The sequence below is a fragment of the Cetorhinus maximus genome, chromosome 18 (assembly GCF_964194155.1).
Source record: "Cetorhinus maximus chromosome 18, sCetMax3.hap1.1, whole genome shotgun sequence".
Taxonomy (NCBI): domain Eukaryota; kingdom Metazoa; phylum Chordata; class Chondrichthyes; order Lamniformes; family Cetorhinidae; genus Cetorhinus; species Cetorhinus maximus.
In genome coordinates, this window is record NC_135896.1 from 5,778,351 (window position 1) to 5,800,183 (window position 21,833).

General features: G+C 46.3%; 1 protein-coding gene across 1 annotated transcript in view; it reads left to right on the forward strand.

The window, feature by feature from the left end:
- The first annotated feature begins 6,702 nt into the window (after nucleotides 1–6,702).
- LOC144692901 (protein Daple-like) overlaps nucleotides 6,703–21,833 on the forward strand; it is a 235,256-nt gene continuing 220,125 nt past the window's right edge. The window contains exons 1-2 of the mRNA XM_078562007.1: nucleotides 6,703–6,892; nucleotides 7,618–7,718. Coding sequence (XP_078418133.1) covers nucleotides 6,833–6,892; nucleotides 7,618–7,718 — 161 coding nt within the window. The 5' untranslated portion in view covers nucleotides 6,703–6,832. The remainder of the gene's footprint in view (nucleotides 6,893–7,617; nucleotides 7,719–21,833) is intronic.

Sequence of the window (21,833 nt, forward strand, 5' to 3'; positions counted from 1 at the left end):
ATTTGGCCTGTACAGGTCTCATCTCCCTCAAAGACAGTCCCAGTGTCCCAGGTGTAGAGTAATAGGTTAATGGATATGTTAATGAGACCATGATGATATTAATCATGTAACTGTGGCATCAGTAGTCCAATGACTCACAGGCTCCAAGAGAGCTAGGCTCTGAACAGTCTGTGTCCTGAATACCATGTGCTTATGCTAATGTCTTTGTAAATAGTTCCTAATAAATTGTTTCAAGTTAAACTATACCGAATATCTCAAGTCTGTCATAGGGGAGCAAAGCCTCATCAAGGTTAGGTATGAGTAAAACACCACTATTGCTTGGCAACAACATTGAAATATGGTGGCAGCATTAGAGGCCAGAGTCTAGCAAACTTTGGCCACAGATTAGCAACCCATGAGTGACGAACAGTGAAAGAAGAAAATTGACATGGCAGTGATGAAATCAGACCCGAAAAGTACCATGGTAGGGGACAGTGAGAGCCACATGATATATCTAGCCACTGAGCAGCCACTACCCCTTCTGCAGCTTTCCCAACACATCGAAGGTCCACAGTAAGGACAGTGATGGGGGCTCTGGAAGAGACAGTTTGAAAGGTACCGAACAGCTTTGGGGTTACAAGGGAAACCTCAAAAACACCAGGTCTGCACACTTTTATATGCAGTGGGGACCATAGCTGACGATGTCCTGGATTTGCAAACATCAAGTCAGCCTTGGTATCATTCAGCAAGGTTATGAGGGCCTTTGATAAATACTTCAGCCCCACAAAGAATTTGGTTATGGAAAGAACAAAATGCAATCAGAGGAGCCAAAGGCTGGGTGAATCCATTGATTCTTTTATTAATGATTTATATCGATTGGCAAGTACTTATAGTTACAGATCTTAAAACACAAATTCATTCACAACCGCATCGTTGATGATGTGTGAGACAATGAGCTGTTGGAATTTTACAATATAAACAGAATTTGACCTTAGAAAAGGTCAAACAGATCATGAGATAGGCCGAGTTATGATGCCAAAATTGGGGTGTAACTTGGGGCAACATCGAGGCTTGGGAGGATTGGTTCAGTGCGTAGGCCCAAGATCAGAAGACCCACTCACCGAGCTACCTGTGAAAAAGCCTGGCAAAACCACCAAAAACCCCGCACAGAGGCCTGTCAAAAGTTTGGGAGCCCCACCCACCTAAAAGCCCGCAAAAAAGTCCACCAAAATCACCAAAGAGGCAGGGAGAACCCTTCCTTCTACATTCAAGTGCTCCAGGTGATAACAGACAACACCACCATGCCCAGCAGCAAGAGCTGAATCCTTTCTCTGTGGCAGGACTGGTTATTTTAAACAGTTTTGTAAATCAAGAACAACATTCAAGGGCAGGAAATTAGAATATGTTCCCAGGCAGCTTGAAGCCCAATAAATAGGAGAGTTACCTTTCTAACCTGATGATTTCCCTGGACAAATCAAAGAAACTGATCAGCAGTTCTGGTCTGTGAAGTTGGAAGTTCAAGGCTATAGGATGGAATTTCAGCTCGACACCAATGCAGGAGTCTCTGTCTTATCGGACAGGTCGGACTGCCTTCCAAAGGGGTCAAGAGTCAACCATCTGATTGAAGTCTACAAGGCCCTGGAGGCACAAACCTCCAAATGAAGGATCAGTTCACCACCACCTATAGGCACAAAGAAAAAGTAATTAACAAAACCCTCTATATTTTACGGAATCAACTGCTTTCTCCGCTCAGCAGATTAGACTTGGTCTTATATGAAAGCTCGACGAGGTCCCAGCAGAGGACAACGAAATAACATTCAAGGAGGAATTTCCAAAGTTGGCTGAAGGCCTGACAGGCAGCAGCATGTGAAGTTCATTCATTATGCAGTGAGCTATTCTTTATTGGAGAAGCACCATCCACTGGGCCACAGGAGGAGATTGCAGAACTCTCATTTCTTTTCGTTGACAGGCTAGAAGGCATGGAATATAAAAGGCTCTGAAAAAGACGGTGACCATTTTCTAGAGGAGCTTCTAGACCTTGGTTGGCTCTTTCCTGATAAAATTCTTGAGAAGGAAGCCACTGCAGAAACAGGCGACCCACTGGGAGACAAGGTCCTGCATCTCGTCACACTCTTTGACTCCACTGACAATCCAGGTGAAATCTCTGTTGTCCTTTTTGAGGAGTCTGTTGCAGAAGCTGCTGAAGAGCTGGGTTCATCCACCTGTCCCACTGAAACCACCAATGAGATGCATTGTACATTGTTGGCTGACCATAGTGAGCCATCCTGGGTGAAAGAATTGCTCGATTCCAAGTTGGATCAAACCACTAGAGGAAATATAGAACCTACTCATTTGTGTGAAAGCAAGTTGTGGCCCACACTCGAATCTCATCTGCAAGTCATACTTACACTCAAGTCATCCTTCAGTGCAGAAGAAGAGGCCAAAACTACAGAACTTCTACAGCTGAAGAGTCCTAAACAGGAATTTCGTCTAGATCTAATTCTGGAGATTCATTCCATTGTTGGAGACAGTGTAGTCTTACTTTTTTATGCTGACATCGTCGTCCCATTGCCTACAGCGGAGTAGCCTCATGTGGAAATGTTACCGCTATCTACAGAAAGTGCACATGGTACACCAAGAGTAGTAGGGAAGTCATATTTTCTTCATATCCTGCACTATCTTCAAGATGGTCGTCATTCTTCTTCTCGTCTTTGAGATTTATTCAAATCTCAGATATTGAATACTTTCTTTGCCATCCATGCAGCAATGAATGATACAGCTGTGAAATTCTTTGTCGATGTTGAAGATGCTTCGTCTTCTCAGGCCTTTACCCAGTGTGCAAAGAGGGAGCAGAAGATTTCAGAGAGAACGTTAGTTTGTCCTCTTCATATTCAAGGGAATACGACTGTCCACGTCCTGAAGTCTTCCCTCTTGAATCAGTCTTTCACTGAATGGGTTTCACAACCATTGCAGTCGACTCACTGTAGAGAACACAGCCCAGTTACCAACAGTTGTGGAAAGCTACTATCCCACTCCGCCAAGGTCTTCCAGGAAAAAGACAAACAGCTGCCACAACATCCTTGAAGAGAGCTGAGACCACTGTTGGAGATAGAAGCCCTTATGACAGTGACTTGGTGAAAAGTAGGAGTTGAATAGAACTGTAAACAATACATGAGGGTTACAGATGTTGGAAAATGTAGTGTAAATAGTTTAACAAAGGAATATAACAGTTTGCGATTATACTTAGGGGAGATGTAGAGTAATAGGTTAATGGATACGTTAATGAGACCATGATGATATTAACGATGTAACTGTGACATCAGTAGTCAGATGACCAATAGGCTCTAAGAGAGCTAGACATGGAACAGTCTGTGTCGTGAATACCATATGCTTACTCTGAGGTCTTTGTAAATAGTTTTAAATAAATTTGAAGACATTGAAATACCAGGAACCTAAAGCCCTCTCTCCTGCACCAATTTTTCAGTCACACATTCATCTACTTTATCCTTCTATTTCTACAAATACTTGTGTGTGGTACTGGAATAATCTGGAGACTACTACCTTTGAGGTCCTGCTTGCTAGTTTCCTTCCTGGTTTCCTAAATTCTGTCTGCAGGACCACATCCCTCTTTCTGCCTACGTCGTTCATAACAATGTGGACCACGACTGCTGGCTGTTCAGATTCCCCTGTCAGGTGCTCTGCTGCTACTCAGTGACATCCTGGCATACTGTTGGCAACATACTATCCTGGATTCACATCTGCATGCCTTTCTGTTCCCCTCACTCTAAATCCCCTGTCACCATGGCTTTTCCAATCTTCCTTGTGCCCTACTGCACAGCTGAGACAGCTGTGGCACTATCGACTCCGCTCTGGCTGCACTCCCCAGATGAACCATCACTTTCGCCAGAACTGAATAGTGGTTGGACAGTGGCATACACTCAGGTGACTCCTGCACTACATGCCCAGTCCTTCTTGACTGCCTGGCAGCCACACATTTCCTCTCTGCCTGCATAGCCTTAAGCTGTGGGATGGCCACATCTAAAAACGTGCTGACTATGAAGCTCTCCATCGTACAGATGTGCCACAGTGATGCTAGCCGCTGCTCAAGTTTTGAAACCCGGAGCTCCAGCTCATCCAGCTGATGACAATTCCTGCACATATGGTTTTCCTGCACGGAGCAGAATGTGCACTCCATGGGCTCAAGCTGCCCTGTTGTTCCTCTATTTATGAGACCACTGAACTTATTACTTAATTAAATAAGACTCACTAGCTACTCACCAATGAGCTTCTTCTCCTGCGCTGACATCACTTTATTTATAGAATGCTGTTAATGGAGTTTTTTTTAACTTAACTGTTATTATCTAAAACCCTTAGATTATAATTTATAGTTGGTTAATTTGCAATAAATTAAAAGTTTACCAGTATACTCACCCCAGCTACTTCCTGTTTCCCCAATCTCCAGGTTTATGTATTTGTGTGCAGCACAGTTTTGAATTTGATTGCATAACCCAAGCTGAGGGAATGCTGCACTGTCAGAGGTCTTGCCTTTTGGTTGAGATATGAATCTGCTTCTCAGGTGGATCTTGGAAGAAAATCAGGGAGTTTTATGAGTATAGTGATCAACACCAAAATAGGTTAACTAGTGGCTTCTCTCATTTGTTGTTTGTGGGACCATAGTTGTTGTGTTTGCTGATGTAGCCACAGTGATTACAGTAGCATTTGTTGTTATTTTAAATATAATTAAGTGTTTAATTCTATTGTTCTAACAATTATCCACTGTTCTCAAAGAATAATAAGTTGCTTTTATTCTTGAAAAGGGTGCAGCATTAAATAGGCATGAGAATTCCTGTTTACTTTGATGTAAAAGAATATAGTTCTCTTCCGCTATTTATCTGTCTAGAGCAGATGCAATATTGCAATTATTGTCTCCTGTGGGTGGTTTCATTACTGCACAATGTGCTCCTGTGTCATCTCCCCATCTCCTCCAGGAGTGCTCCTAATGTAATTTCCCTGCAGTTACAGTGAGGGTCCTGCAGGAGGTGCCCATTTATAAATTCGTGTAGTTGCAATGTGTGCCCTACAGGGGCACTACTGTATAATCTCCTGTGCTTACAGAGTGTGTCCTCCAGGGGTGACCTGTATAATTTGCTGTAGTTATAGAGTGTGTCCTATAGGGGGCGCTCTGGTATAATTTCCTGAAGTTACAGTGTGTGGCCTCCAAGGGGGGGTGGGGGGGGGGCCCATTCCTGTAGTTACAGGGTGTGTCTCCCAGGGGGTGCTCCTGTATTATATCCTGTAGTTACAGTGTGTGTCCACCAGGGGGCTCATCTGTATGTCCTGTAGTTACAGGGTGTGTTCTACAGGTGGCGCTCCTGGACAATTCCCTGTGGTTACAGTGTATGCCCTACAGGGGGTGCTGCTGTAGCTACTGTGTGTGTCCTACAGGGGGCACTCGTACAATTTCTTGTTGTTATAGTGTGTGTCCTACAGGGCGCGCTCCTTTATAACTTCCTGTAGTTACAAGGTGTGTCCTAAAGGGGTGCACACCAATATATTTACCTGTAGTTACAGGGTGTGTCCTGCTGTATAATTTCCTGTTAGTTACAAGGGGCCGTTGTGTTTCAATTCCTGTAGTTACAGTGTGCGTCCCCTGTAGGAGGCACCCCTGTATATGTTCCTGTAGTTACAGTGTGTGTCCTTTAGGGGGTGCTCCGGTATAATTTCCCATAGTTACAGAGTGTGTCCTACAGGGGACGCAGCTGTATAATTTCCCCTAGTACAGGTGAGCGCTGCTGTGTAAATTCTTGTACTTACACTGTATGTCCTCCAGGGGGCGCTCCTGTACAATTTCCTGCAGTTTAGGGTGTGTCCTCCAGGGGGCGCTCCGGTACGATTTCCTGTAGTTACAGGATTATGCCCTCCAGGGGGCGCTCCGACGCAAATTCCTGTAGCGACAGGGTGTATCCTACAGGGGGCGCCAGCCACCCGCACTCGAGCTCTTTCCCGCTCATTGTTCCCTCACCTGCACGGGAGCCATAAAGCTGTTAAAACCCCGCCTCCAGCGAGCTTGGATTGGCTGCATGTATGAGACCCAGCCAATAGGAGTCCGCTGGGCAGCGTTCTGCGCGGTGATTGGTGGCTCCCCTTGTCAATCAGGCAGGAGCTGGTTGCTGGGTGCCGCTGGTTACAATGTTCCAGTGCCGCGGGAGCGCCGCTTTGTTCTCTGCATTTGTATCTTCACCAAGTGTCGATTGAAAGGAGATTTCGAGCTGGAAGTTGCGGAGTTCCTTTGATTTTCACTCCCTCCAATGGACAGATAAAAGGGAAGGCGCCGCCTGGTTGCTATGGTGCCCCGGGAGTCTGGCTGAAGTTTTTGCTGCTGGAGTTTGGCCGGAATTCCCCAGCCTGAGCTTTTCTCAGGAACGAGGAGAGTCTTGTTGAGGGGGGGGGGGGGGGGATGTGAGGATCTGTGCCTCAGGACACAGAGGGGCGACCCAGCCTGGGGTATCAACCCCCCTCCTCAGAGGCTGCAGTAACCCGGGACCTTCAACCTGCTCACAGCCACAGCATGGTGTGAGCCCCAACTAACCCCCACTCCTCCTCCTCTCACTCAGCCCCAACTAACCCCCACTCCTCCTCTCACTCAGCCCCAACTAACCCCCACTCCTCCTCCTCTCACTCAGCCCCAACTAACCCCCACTCCTCCTCCTCTCACTCAGCCCCAACTAACCCCCACTCCTCCTCCTCTCACTCAGCCCCAACTAACCCCCACTCCTCCTCCTCTCACTCAGCCCCAACTAACCCTCCCCGCCCTCTCCCTCAGCCCCTGGCCCTGTCCCTGCCAACACTAACGATGGATGTGACCATTTCTGAAATGATGGAGCAGTTTCTGGACAGCCCGCTGGTGACCTGGGTAAGTGTGAGCCCGGTTACAGGAGGCTTAAACTGTGAGAGTGTGGCAATGTGTGTGGGTGTGTGACTGTGTGAGTGGCAGTGTGACTGTGACTGTGTGAGTGGCAGTGTGTGTGTGTGTGTGAGTGGCAGTGTGACTGTGACTGTGTGAGTGGCAGTGTGACTGTGACTGTGTGAGTGGCAGTGTGTGTGTGTGGCAGTGTGTGGCAATGTGAGAGTGTGTGTGGCAGTGTGTGTGGAAGTGTGACTGTGAGTGTGGCAGTGTGTGTGTGTGTGTGAGTGGCAGTGTGTGTGTGTGTGTGAGTGGCAGTGTGTGTGACTGTGTGAGTGGCAGTGTGTGTGTGTGTGTGAGTGGCAGTGTGTGGCAATGTGAGAGTGTGTGTGGCAGTGTGTGTGGAAGTGTGACTGTGAGTGTGGCGGTGTGTGTGTGAGTGAGGCAGTGTGCATGAGTGAGGCAGTGTGAACGAGGCAGTGTGTGTGTGAGTGTGTGTGGCAGTGTGACTGTGAGTGTGACAGTGTGTATGTGTGTCTGTGGCAGTGAGTGTGTGTGTGTGTGTGGGGTTCGGTCTGTCTACTCTTCTGTTAACTGCAAATGTTACTTTTGCTGGTCTCTAGCAGCTGTAAACAGGCTGCTGGCGATAGATACTTTGCAACCTGTTCAGATGCTGGAGATGGAAATTGGAGGATTTTAAAATATATAAATATTTAATTTAAATCACGTTTTAGGTAAAAACCTTTGGACCAGTGGGAGGAATGAGCAATGAGAAAGTGAGCATGTTCATGGATCTAGTGGATGGAGTGTTCCTGCATAAAATTATGTTACAAATGTGAGTTTCTCTTTCTTTCTTTCTCTCATTCTCAATATTACTGTTTTAACGGCTTCAAGTAACGTTTAATCCCTTTTAAAAACCACATCCTCAGCAGCACTGAACCTGCGCACATATCCTGGGGTAGGTGAGTCAATGATTCGGAGGGTTCAGTTCAGAGAGAACCTCTGCCGGAATGTAGCAGTGAATCGAGTTGTCTGGATCATTCCCGATTGTAACATCACCCCCCTGATTCAGACTGGTTAGGAAGGCAGACAATGCCGTGAGGACCCTCAGCAGGTCAGACCAGGAGCAGTGGGGGGAGAGAGAGAGAGAGAGAGGGGGGTGGGGGGGAGAGAGAGAGAGAGAGAGAGAGGGGGGTGGGGGAGAGAGAGAGAGAGGGGGGGTGGGGGGAGAGAGAGAGAGGGGGGTGGGGGGGAGGGAGAGAGAGAGAGGGGGGTGGGGGGGAGAGAGAGAGAGGGGGGTGGGGGGGAGGGAGAGAGAGAGAGGGGGGTGGGGGGGAGGGAGAGAGAGAGAGGGGGGTGGGGGGGAGAGAGAGAGAGGGGGGTGGGGGGGAGAGAGAGAGAGGGGGGTGGGGGGGAGAGAGAGAGAGAGGGGGAGGAAAAACACCAGGTTCACGTTTCATTGCGGAGTGTTTACCAGGAATCCCGCTGGTTGGAGGTGATTGTTGGGCTGTTGACAAGGGCGGAACTGGGATGAAGGGGAGAGATTCTGAGCAAGGGGTGGGTGGGGGCTGGAGCTGTGACTCTGGCTCAAGGAGAACAGCAGAGGCGAGGCTCTGTGGAAAGCCAGTGGTTTAATGTGAGGTTGGGAAAAGGTTGCTGCTGTCCCACTGAAAGGTACTGGGCTCTATTGTGTATGTGCCAGAGAATGATCCAGAAAACATAAGAGAATAAATGAACGGTGATATAAAACCTCCTACCCACAATGCAAATTAATAAGCGCAAACAACAACAACAACTTGCATTTGTATAGCGCCTTTAACATATTGAGCATCCCAAGGCGCTTCAAAGAAATAAAAGAATAGTTTAAAAAGCTACGTGCAACCTTTCAGGTATTGTTAATGGCGTTAATTATTTCAGGCTACAGACTGTAATCTCTGGTATCAAATCCTCCCATGGCCTCACACCTTTTTACCAGTTGTAGCCTCCTCCAGCCCTACAGCCAAGGCAACTTATATTTTCAGGGCCCTTCGCATATCTCTCCCGGTTCTTAATAGGAGTGATTATTGGACACAGTATGACACTGAGCCACATACCGAGACATTAAGGCAGGTGAGCAAAAGCTTGGTTAAAGAGGTAAGTTTTAAGGAGCATCTTAAAGGAGGGGGCTGAGGAGTCGGGGGGTGGGGGGTGGGATAGGGGGTGGGGGGGCAGTTGGTGGAATTCCACAGCTTCAGGTCAAGGTAGCTGAAGGCACGGCCGCCAGTTGTGAAAATCGGGTATGTACATGAGGCCTGAATTGGAGGAGTTCAGAAGTCGAAAAATTAACGAATTCAGACTGCAGCTTCACTCTGGCCTCTTGTACATAATTAATTTTCCTGCATTCTGCCATTGGTGGCTGTGCCTTCACCTGTCAAGGACCTAAGCTCTGAAATTACCTCCTCAAACCTCTCCTCCTTTAAGATACTCAGTGGCAAAACGAACCACATTCCCCGCTCCTCTTCATCGGGGAGACTAGACAGGGTGATCGCTTTGCAGATTGTCTCTGTTTCGTCCACCAGTCTGAACTCAAGCTGCAGGTTGTCTGTCATTTTCATCGTCCGTCTCATTTCCACCCTGACCTCTCTGTCCAGGCCTTCAACACTGTTCCAGTGAAACTCAATTTGGATTTGAGGAACGGCATCGTGTCTTTTGGCTAGGTGCTTTACAGTCTTCCAGAGTCAATATCGAGTTCGATAATTCCAGGTCATAACCTCGGCCCTTTTTCCAGACAGCAGCCGTTGGGTTCTGCAGTTCCTGTTTACACCTCGTCTAGACCCATCTTTTTCTTCACTTGTCTCACACCATTACCCCTTTCATCATTTAATCTCGTCTGTCTTTCACCCAATCACAGACCTTCCCTTTTTGCCTCTACCCCACCCCCAACCTCCTTTCCCTGCCTGATTTTAAAAACTCTTATACCTCTAAATACTTCCAGTTCTGAAGAAACAGTGTGGGGCCTGAAATGTTAACTTTGCTCCTCTCTCTTCACGGGTGCTGCTAGACCTGCTGAGTAGAATTTGGGTGCATATATCGTGTTTTTTTTATATCTTCTCTACTCTGTCGAGTTTAGTTAAGTGGGTAGCAGTCTTCTGTCTCAGTCAGACATTGTGCTTTGAAGCCGCCCTCCACAGGCGTGCCCACAATCCAGACTGACACTTCAGTGCAATACTGAGGGAGTGCTGCATTGTCAGGGGTGCCATCTTTTAGATGGGACATTAAACCAAGGCCCCTCTCTAGTGGGTCTAAAAGGCGCACAGTATTGTGTGAAGAAGAGCAGGAGCGTTCTCCCCGGCGTCCGAGCTGAAATTTACCCCTCGACTAACATCAGTTAGAAAGGTATTGCTGTTTGTGGAGCTTGCTGTGCACAAATTGGGTGCTGTGGTTCCTACATTACAATAGTGACTACATTTCAAAAACGTACTTTTAATGGCTGGGACATTCCGAGACGTGAAAGGTGCTTATAGAAATGTGAGTCTTTCTTTTCTCTGCTTTTTTTAAATAAGACTTGATTATTTCAGATTGATTTCGTATTGATGTTCATCAGTGTGGATGGGGAGATTTTTGGATGGGAAGTAGAGTCCTAGTCGGGTGCTGATATTTTGAGGGTGACATGGGGGAGGGTTACGCGTCTGCGTGCGGATCAGGTTTAGGATTTAAGGCTGCTCCCAGGATCTTGGAGTATAGCGTCCCATCCTGGGTCCCACACTTGAAGAAGGATGTCAAAGAGGCTGCAGAGGGGATTTACTAAAATGATGCCAGTGATGCTGGACTTTAGTTTCGGAGAGAGGCTGAGATTATTCTTCTTGGAGCAGAGATGGTTAATGGGCGATTGAACAGAAGTGTTCAGATGAATGGCTTGGATGGAGTAAATAAAGAGAAACTGTTTCCAGTTGCAGAAGAGTTGATAACCCGGGGGGTGTGGATTTAAGATAATTGACGAATGAATGAGAGGCAATTTAAGAATTGTTTAAATGCAGTGAGTTGTAATCTGCAAGAGTGATGGGAGCGATTCAATAATCTTTCTCAAAAGAGGATGCATAAATAGGGTGAAAAATTAGCAGGGTTATGGGGAAGAACAGGAAACTGGGATTTCATTTGAGAATGTTTTGAAAGAACTAGCACTGGTGCAGTGGGTCAAATGGCCTCCTTCAGTGCTGAATCATTCTGTGAATTCGGTGCAGACTATCGAGTGATGGCCTTCACTTGTTTCAATGCTCGCTGGTGTGAAATGGCACCAGTGAATAGAACAATGGCCCGGCAGCAATCTTTACGGTAATTAAATACAGTGCTTGTATAATTGAAGGGTTTTATTAATATTCAGTGGTTCAGTATGTGTGCTAAATAGTCTGGGACCTTATGAATTTTACCAGAAGTGATTAAGGTTGACGCACTGGCTGGCTCCAACTGATAAAAAGTATTTTAGGTTCCCTGGTAAACCACAAGACCACAAAAAAGTGATGTCCTTATTCTGCAAACTTAAGTGGGAACTGAGAAGTGTACAACAAAGTGTACTCGATTGAAACCTTTCAGATCCTGAGGGGGTCTTGACAGGGTGGATGTGGAGAGGATGTTTCCTCTTGTGGGAGAATCTAGAACTCGGGGGTCACTGTTTCAAAGTAAGGAGTCGCTCATTTCAAATGGAGATGAGGTGAAATTTTTTTCTCTGAGGATTGTGAGTCTTTGGAACTCTCTTCCTCAAAAAGGCGTTGGAAGGGGAGTCTTTGAATATTTTTAAGGCCGAGGTAGATAGGTCCTTGACAAACAAGGGGGTGAAATGTTATTGGAGGCCGGCGGGAGATTACAATCAGATCAGCCATTGATCTTATTGAATGGCAGGGCAGGTTCGAGGGGCCGACTGGCCTACTCCTGCTCCTAATCCTTATGTTCATATGTAGAACCAGAACACTGAGAGAAGCCGTTACTTCAGTTTTTGGTGGGAGCTGGTGTCAGGTACAGCTGGGCTGTTGCCAGTGTTTTCTATCTGTTCGCTTGGGTACTGGGTTATGTCATATGTTGGACTTGGAGCTCTGACACATTGTGTTTAAATCCAGCCTGTGCTGATGAGATGGAAATCCCTCCACGGCCGCATCCTTCCCTATCTCTGTGACCTCCTTCTCCAGCCCTCGAACCCATCAAGGACTGAATTCACCAACTTTGGCTCTGCTTCCTTTGGCCCGCTAATGGCAGCCATGTTTTGAGCTATCTGGAATTCCCTCCACTAATCTTTTGCGCCTCCTCGTTTAAACTCTTTAAACTACCTCTTTGACCAAGCTTTTGATCACTTGTCCAGACATCTGCTTGTGTGGTTTGGCACCAAATTTTGTTTGATAACACTTCTTTGGAACACCTTGGGTCATTTTCCTATGTTAAAATGCAAGTCATTGTGTTGTACTGTCTGCTGGGGTTCTATGTGAACTGAGTATTGACTCTCTCAGCCCAGTTCCCACTGGGCATTAGCAAAGTTGGTGCCTAATTAATCATCTTACTTACTCAAAGGGCATGAGGCACATTGGAGGAGATTGGCAAAAAACCAGAGGCAACATGAGGGAAGATTTTCTTTAGATAGTGAGTTGCTGTGATCTGGAAGGCGCTGCCTGAAAGGGCGGTGGAAGCAGATTCAATAGGAACTTTCAAATGGGAATTGGATGGATACTTTTCAGGGGAAAAAATACAGGCCTCAGGAGAAGGGGCAAGGGGTTGGGTTAATTGGATGGGTCTTTCAAAGAGTTGGCACGGGCACAATGGGCCGAATGGCCCCTTTCTGTGCTGTATAATTGTTCAAGTCCTGTGATCTGGGGACACTGACTAAGCGTGGGTGAAATGTGAAACTTTCTAAGCCAAGCTAAAGCTAACCTGACAAATGTAACTCGTACAGCAGATTTGATGGGGAGGATACCTGAGAAGGAATGAGGAGAGAATCATTAAACAGCATAAAGCAAATAAGTCAATAAAGGTTTATAAATGGTGACCTGCTCTCTGCCTTTAAGCGAAACTCACTTCAGCATTGAATGGTTGAAGCAGAGACATTGATGCATTTAAGGGGAGTCTTGATGCTAACGTGAAGGAGAAGGGCGTTACAGGGCAGGGTATGAAGAGGTTAATTAGAGTGGTTGCTGGCCCATGTGCAGTAAAAACACTGGTATAATGTTTCTGTGTCTTCGAACGTGTGTCAAAACTATTTTGAATTCTCGTGTCGCCTTTTCTCAGGCTGTTCTGTTCTGAAACCCAGTTGCATCTATTCAGATAGAAATCTCGGATATGACACTGACATTCAAATTGGGCACGAGCTCAATGTGGAGGTGGCACTGTGAGCTGACTGATGCAGGAGCAAAGTGCTGGAGTTGAACTGGTGATTGAGATTAAAATAGAATGCAAGGTCCTTTGTTTAGAAAAGCAGAGATAGTAAAAATAGGACTTGCAGAATCCATTTAGACACTTAAAACGAAAGTTCCTCGCTTGCTCGATAACCATGTGGAGGTGGAAACTCTAGCTTTGGCAGTGATGCCATGTCAGCAGAAATACAAACATTCGAAATAACAAAGAACAAAGAACAAAGAAAAGTACAGCACAGGAACAGGCCCTTCGGCCCTTCAAGCCTGTGCCAATCATATTGCCCGTCAACTAAAACATTTTGCACTTCCAGGGTCCATATCCCTCTATTCCCATCCTATTCATGTATTTGTCAAGCTGCCTCTTAAACACCACTATCGTACCTGCTTCCACCACCTCCTCTGGCAGTGAATTCCACACACTCACGACCCTCTGCGTAAAGAACTTGCCCCGCACATCACCTTTATAGTTTTCTCCTCTCACCTTAAATCTATGTCCCCTAGTAATTGATTCTTCCACCCTGGGAAAAAGCTTCTGACTATCTACTCTGTCCATGCCACTCATAATTTTGTAAACTTCTATCAAGTCGCCCCTCAATCTCCGTCGCTGTAGTGAGAACAATCCGAGTTTCTCCAACCTCTCCTCATAGCTAATAACCTCCAGACCAGGCAGCATCCTGGTAAACCTCCTCTGCACCCTCTCCAACGCCTCCATTCTGGTAATGTGGCGGCCAGAATTGCACGCAATATTCCAAGTGTGGCCTAACCAAGGTTCTATACAGCTGCAGCATGACTTCCCAGCTTTTATACTCAATACCCCTGCCAATGAAGGCAAGCATGCCATATGCCTTCCTGACTACCTCATCCACCTGCGTTGCCACTTTCAGTGACCTGTGGACATGTACACCCAGATCCCTCTGCCCGTCGATGCACTTAAGGGTTCTGCCATTTACTGTGTAATTCCTGCCTGTATTAGACTTCCCATAATGCAATACCTCGCATTTGTCCGGATTAAACTCCATCTGCCATTTCTCCGCCATAGTCTCCAACCGATCTATATCCCGTTGTATCCTTTGACAATCCTCTTCACTATCTGCAACTCCTCCAACCTTGGTGTCGTCTGCAAACTTACTAATTAGCCCGGTTACATTTTCCTCCAAATCATTTATGTATACCACAAACAGCAAAGGTCCCAGCACTGATCCCTGCGGAACTCCACTAGTCACTGCTCTCCATTCAGAAAAGCACCCTTCCACTGCTACCCTCTGTCTTCTATGACCAAGCCAATTCTGTATCCATCCTGCCAGCTCACCTCTGATCCCGTGCGACTTTACCTTCTGTACCAGTCTGCCATGAGGGACCTTGTCAAAGGCCTTACTGAAATCCATGTATATAACATCCACTGCCCTTCCATTGTCGATCATCTTTGTCACTTCCTCGAAAAACTCGATCAAGTTAGTGAGACACGACCTCCCCTTCACAAAACCATGCTGCCTCTCACTAATACGCCCATTTGCTTCAAAATGGTAGTAAATCCTGTCACAAAAAAATAGGAGCAGAAGTAGGCCATTCAGCCCCTCAAGCCTGCTCCGCCATTCAATAAGATCATGGCTGATCTGTTTGTGTTTCAAATTCCACATTCCCATTGACACCTAATAACCTTTGATTCCTGTGCCTAACAAGAATCTATCTACCTCTGCCTTAAAAATATTCAATGACCCCACCTCCACCTTCTGAGGCAGAGAGTTCCAAAGTCGCACAACCCTCTGAGAGAAAAAAATTCTCCTCATCTCTGTCTTAAAAGGGTGACCCCTAATTTTAAAACAGTGACCCCAAGTTCTGGACTCCTCTCACCAGAGGAAACATCCTTTTGGCATCCACCTTGTCAAGGCCATTCAGGATCTTGTATACTTCAATAAAATCACCCCTCACTCTTCTAAACTCCTGTGGAAACAAGCCCAGTCTGTCCAACCTTTCCTCATAAGACAACCCACTCATTCCAGGTATCAATCTAGTAAACTTCTCGGAACCGCCTCCAATGCATTTACATCCTTCCTTAAATAAGGAGACCAAAACTGCACATAGTATTCGAGATGTGGTCTCACCAATGCCCTGTATAACTGAAGCATAACATCCTTACTTTTATGTTCAATCCCTCTCATGATAAAGGATAGTATTCCATTAGCCTTCTTAATTACTTGCTGTACCTGCATACTAACTTGTTGTGACTCATGCACGAGGACACCTAGATCCCTCTGCACCTCAGAATTATGCAGCCATTCTCCATTTACGTAATGCTCTGCTTTTTTATTCTTCCTGCCAAAGTGAACAACTTCACATTTTCCCACATTACACTCTTAGCTTGATTTTTGCCCACTCACTCAACCTATCTATATCCGCCTGCAACCTCCTCATGTCCTCTTCACAATGTACTTTCCTACCTATCTTTGTGTCATCTGCAAATTTAGCAACCATGCCTTCCCTCCCCTCATTTAAGTAATTGGTATAAATTGTAAAAAAGTTGAGGCCCCAGCACAGACCCCTGCAGGACTCCACATCACATCCTGCCAATCAGACAAAGGCCCATTAATACATACTGTCTGTTTTCTGCCAGCCAGCCAATCCTCTATCCAGGCTAATGTGTTACCCCCCACACCATGAGCTTTTATTTTCCGCAATAATCTTTGATGTGGCACCTTATCAAATGCCTTCTGGAAATCCAAGTACAGTTCGTCTACAGGCTTCCCTCTATCCACAGCACATGTTACTCCTTCATAGAACACTAATAAACTGGTTAAACATGAGCTCCCTTTCACAAAACCATGCTGACTCTTCTCAATTACGTTGAGTTTCTCTGAGTGCCCAGCAAATAACCTTAATGATCGATTCAAACACCTTTCCCAAAACCGACGTCAGGCCATCTGGCCTGTAGCTTCCTGTTTTCTGCCACCCCATTCCTTGAACAGAGGGGTTATATTTGCTACTTTCCAGTCTGGTGGAACCTTTCCAGAATCTACTACCTCGTTTGCCAACTCTTAAGTCTAAGTGCTGCCTCAGGGGGATTGGCTGTAAATGTCAAAAAGATAAAACTAGAAAAATAAAATTTCCCTAACGTGTCCCCTCACGTGACAATGTCACATGAGTTGGGACACGTCCATAATTTTCACAAAAACTTTATTAAAAATTTTTAAAACCTACATGAAGCCTCATCCCGCCCGTGGATGAGGTTTGATGCTTTTTCTGATTCGCGCCGGGGCTCCTGGCCTGCCCGCTAACCTTAAGGTTGGACAGGCAGGTCCTTTAATTACTTAATTGACCCTGTCAATGGCCTCAGTTGGCCATTGACAGGTCGGTGGACACGCAGCTGATTTGCTGCGCCCTCGCCTACCTGAAAATTTAGATGGGGCGCGGTGATGCCAGGAGTTCCCCCCCGATGTCACCGCGCGTTATTTTACACGTCGGCGAGCAGGCCCCACCCCCACTCACCGACGCGTAAAATCCTGCCCTAAGTATATTCAAGGCTGAGATAGGCAGATTTTTAATCAGTAAGGGAATCGAGAGTTATGGGGAAAAGGCAGGAAAGTGGAGTTGAGAATTATCAGATCAGCCATGATCTCATTGAATGGTGGAGCAGACATGATGGGTTGAATGGGCTACTTCTGCTCCTATATTATATGGTCTAAAGTTCCCTCTACACTGTCCCATCAAACACTCCCAGAGCAGGTACAGCACGGGTTAGATACAGAGTAAAGCTCCCTTTGCACTGTCCCCATCAAACACTCCCAGGACAGGTACAGCACAAGTTAGATACAGAGTAAAGCTCCCTTTGCACTGTCCCCATCAAACACTCCCAGGACAGGTACAGCATGGGGTTAGATACAGAGTAAAGCTCCCTCTACACTGTCCCCATCAAACACTCCCAGGACAGGTACAGCACGGGGTTAGATACAGAGTAAAGCTCCCTCTACACTGTCCCATCAAACACTCCCAGAGCAGGTACAGCACGGGTTAGATGCAGAGTAAAGCTCCCTCTACACTGTCCCATCAAACACTCCCAGGGCAGGTACAGCACGGGGTTAGATACAGAGTAAATCTCCCTCTACACTGTCTCCGTCAAACACTCCCAAGACAGGTACAGCATGGGGTTAGATACAGAGTAAAGCTCCCTCTACACTGTCCCCATCAAACACTCCCAGGACAGGTATGGAATAGGCAGACACGACATTGATGACTGACTTCAACAACCCATCTATTTCCTGCAGGGACTATCCTTTATTGGAATTCTTTGCCTGGAATTGAAATCTGCTGTTCCTGCTTCAGTCAATTCCAGACTTGGACATGTTGCACCTTAGCCAGGAAGTGGAAGCTGCTCTGTACTAAAAGTTTGTTTTTGGGACGAGACACAAACCTTAGAGCCCTGAGGGCATTAAGAATCGACCAAACAGTGATGTGTAGGCTAGACCGGGTTCCCTTCCCTGAGGGACCTTTGAGAAGCAGTTGGGTTTTAGAAACTTGGCAGCGTTTATGTTGTGACCTTTTGCCTGATTTATTGAATTTCACATCGTGCCACGAACTCAGCCTTTGTGTTTCATGTTCACCTCCATAACCACTAGGTTAGTGGTTCCTAAAGCCTGGAACACGTACCCCTGGGGTTATAGCCGATGTCTCTAGGCCAATAACCCACATGGTAACTATCCTGATACCTGGAAATGGAGGTTTTCTACCTCCTCCCTGTTTGCAGTTAGTCTGCAAGGTCACCTCTTGAAGAATCCAGGTGTACTTTGATGCAAGTTCTGCAATATAAGTGAATAATAAATTGGAAAGGAATATAAATTACATCAGATTTATTACAGGAGAAGATATAATACATGTGTTTAATCATAAAAAGCAAAATACTGAATATAGAAAATGTTGGACACCAGCTTCTGATGAAAAGACAGCAGTGGTTAAGTTTCAGGTTTGAACCCTTCCTCCTGACTGTTCATAAGCCTCAACTTTTATTTATTTCTTTCATAGGATGTGGGTGTCACTGGCAAGGCCAGTATTTGTTGCCCATCCCTAATTGCCCTTGAACTGAGTGGCTTGCAAGGCCATTCCAGAGGGCAGTTAAGTGTCAACCACATTGTTGTGGGTCTGGAGTCACATGTAGGCCAGAAGATTTCCTTCCCTATAGGGGCATTAGTGAACCAGATGGGTTGTTACAACGATCAATTATAGTTTCATGGTCACCATTACTGAGACTAACTTTCAACTTCAGATTTTTTAATTGAATTTAAACCCCACCAGCTGCTGTGGGGGATTTGAACCCATGTTTCTCATGGCCTTAGCCTGGATCTCTGGATTACTAGCCCATTAGCATTACCACTACGCCACCATCTTCCCCAGCTGAGCTGCTGGGTCTGAGTATCTTCGGTTTTGAGTATCTAACAACTAAGCATCATGCCACCGTGCAGCACTGAGGGGAGAGCTGCATTGCCAGTGAGTGCTACTTTCCAAATGGGACGTTAAACAGAAGTGAAGATCCCACGATAGCCTTTGGAGCTGTCATATTTCTCCCTCGAGCAAAAGATGCCAAAAACAGCTCCTTGGCCTGGACAGTGGGTGCTGAGTTTGCTGACGCAAGTTGTAATTTTGTGATGAAAGGAAAGCATTGTGAATGTTATATATCTCCTTTCACAACCTGGGGACAATTCAGAATGCTTTACAGTCAATGAGGTACCTCGGCTGCGTAGTCACTGTTGTGACGAAGAAAAGCCAAGCTCTTCCAAAGGTTTTGTGTATGTGGGTACAAATATTTCCTTTGCCTGAATGTGCCGAGTGTGATTCTGATCTCAGTGGAAGTGAAATATCAAATGGGGAGGCTGCGTGACGATCGACTGGGTTGTGTTGTGTTTGTCGTGTAAATGGTGGGTTTATTTGTGAGAACAGCTTTGTAAATAATGCTGCTGATGATACAGAAGGCGTATTGTCTGATAATTTGGTGTTGTGGACCTGTTCCTCGGAGACTGGTCAGCAATTCACGAGCAGTTAAGAGAATTGATGGCAGCCGCCTTGTGAATTGAGCCTTCCATTGCTGTCCGAAAGATTTGTTATAAGTATTCCTACATTTATTGTATCCAAGAAAGACAAACTGGAGTGTTTTCTAAACGGTGAGAAACTCGGAACTGGGAGATGTGTGTCCCCGTTGACAAGTCATTAAAAGCCAGTGTACAGGTACAGGGAACAATCCACAAAGGCTAATGGAATGTTAGCCTTTAACTCAAGAGGACTGAAATACAAAGTGATGCTTCAGTTATACAGAGCCCTGTTCAGGCCCCATTTGGTGTACAGCACAGCTGAGGACGATGGTGGCATAGTGAGAATGTCAATGGACTAGTAACCCAGAGGCCCTAGCCTAATGCCCTGGGGATATGGGTTCAAATCCTGCCATGGTGGTTGGTGTAATTTAAATTCAGTTGCTAAATCTAAATTGAAAGCTAGTCTCAGTAATAGTGACCATGAAACTATCATTGATTGTTGTAAAAACCCACCTGGCTCACTAATGCCCTTTAGGAACTGTGTTCAGTTTAGCTGCTGCACCTTAAGAATGCTGTGTTGGCTTAAAAGATGGGGCAGTGATTATTCATCAGAGTTAAATTGGAGCTCAGAAGGTTAAATGTTGAAGATTGGTTAAGTAAACTTGGCTTTTACCCCCGTGAACATAGAAGATAGAGAGGTGACCTAACTGAGGCGTTTAAAATGATATAAGGGTTTGATTAGGATTGATTTGCTTTGCTGGGGGAATCCAGAACAAGAAAGGGGGACAAGCTTAAAATTAGAGCCAGACCACTGAGATGTGAAGTCAGGAGACCCCTTTCCCTCAGGGCAGTGATCGGGTCGTCTTGTTGCAGGTGAAATTTTGTACCAAAGTGGTGACATTTTCCTTTCTCTCTCTGATAAGACTTTGAACCAGAGGGATGAGAGGAGATGGTGATGTCACTGGTCCGGTAACCCGGAGGTCTGGGCTAATGCACTGGGGACATGGGTTCAAATCCCACCACGTGGAATTTAAATTCAATGAATAAATCAGGAATTGAAAGCTAGTCTTAGTAATGGTGACCATCAATGGTTATAAAGAACCGATTCACTAACCCCCCCCACCCTTAGGAAGGAAATCTGCAGCCCTTACTGGTCTGGCCTACATGTGACTCCAGACCCACAGCAATGTGCTTGTCTCTGAAATGGCCCCAGCAAGACACCCAGTTCAAGGTTAATTAGGGGTGGGTAATAAACGCTGACCTTCCCAACATTGCCCACACCCCATGACAGAATAAAGGGAAAAAAAACCCTAGCCCGAACTATGTGAAGTCAAGCGGCCTCTTGATGAGGCTGAACGAAGTACCTTTGAACTGAAGGGGAAGAATTTAATGCCCCCCCACCCCCCCCGCCCCCCTGAGGCGGGTTTGGTGTCCGGGGTGGGGGGAACATTTAATCGAGCAGTAGGGGTGGCAGCTGGGGACCCTGCCATCTTCCCCACTCTGCCCTGATTGAGTCCATTGCAGGAAAACCCTGGGGACAGCCTTCCTGCCCCACTGTCAGTTGAGACCCTTAAGTGGACAATTAATGCCAACTTAAGTGGCTCATCCCACTGCTGCTGGTACTTACCCAGTGACAGGATGAGGACTCACCACGCAGGGAACCTGAAGAGTAAACCTATTGGGATTGCTTCTGAGCTTGTTGTTGGGGGGGTGGGAGTGTGTTGGGCCGGATGGGGCTTCCTCTATCAAAGGGACTCGGTGCCTAATCGAGGGACCCGGCATTGGAAAGAGGGGGGAGGCCCCTACTGAGAGCCGTCTCCCCCTGCCCTTGCCAAGACTTGCAAAAACTGCTTCTTTTTAATATAAATTCATCAGAATCGCCTCTGGCTTGACTATGGTCAGGGAGCTCTTGCAGAATCGGTTGATAAAGTAGTTGTGGTTCATCAGGTTCTGCAATTGGCTGATGTGTCAACAGCAAACTGACTACAACAGAACAATATGCTTCTAGTCTCTCCCAGCACTTTCGATAAAACTCCAAGACTGCCTAATTTGTTCCACAATAATACTGTACTGGGTTCTGAGGACAGATTGCATAAACCTCACTTGTACTCCCTAGAGTTTGGAAGATTGAGGGGTGACCTGGACAATCTGATTAGAATGCTAAAAGGATTCAATTAGGAACCTTTCAGATGAACCATTTGCTCTGGTGGGGTATCCAGAATGAGTGGCTAAGATTAGAGGGAGGTCAAGTTCAGGAATGATTTCAGGAAGCGCTTCATCGCATCTATAACTTTCACCCCCCTCAAAACAGGTGTGGATGTTGGGGATCAGTTGGGGCTTTCAAGACTGAGATTGATGTTTTTGTTAAGGGTGCTGAGGATAATGGATCTCAAGATGGGTAAATGGAGCAACAGGCTAGAAGGACTAAATTGGCCGCCTCCTGTTTGTATGTTCCGCCCATTCTTCCTCCACTAAGAACATGTAGTGTAGGAAGAATGGTTCAGGTTTTTGGGAAAGCACACTGAAAATGGAACGTTTTGAGTTGTTAGTGGACACTGAAAATTG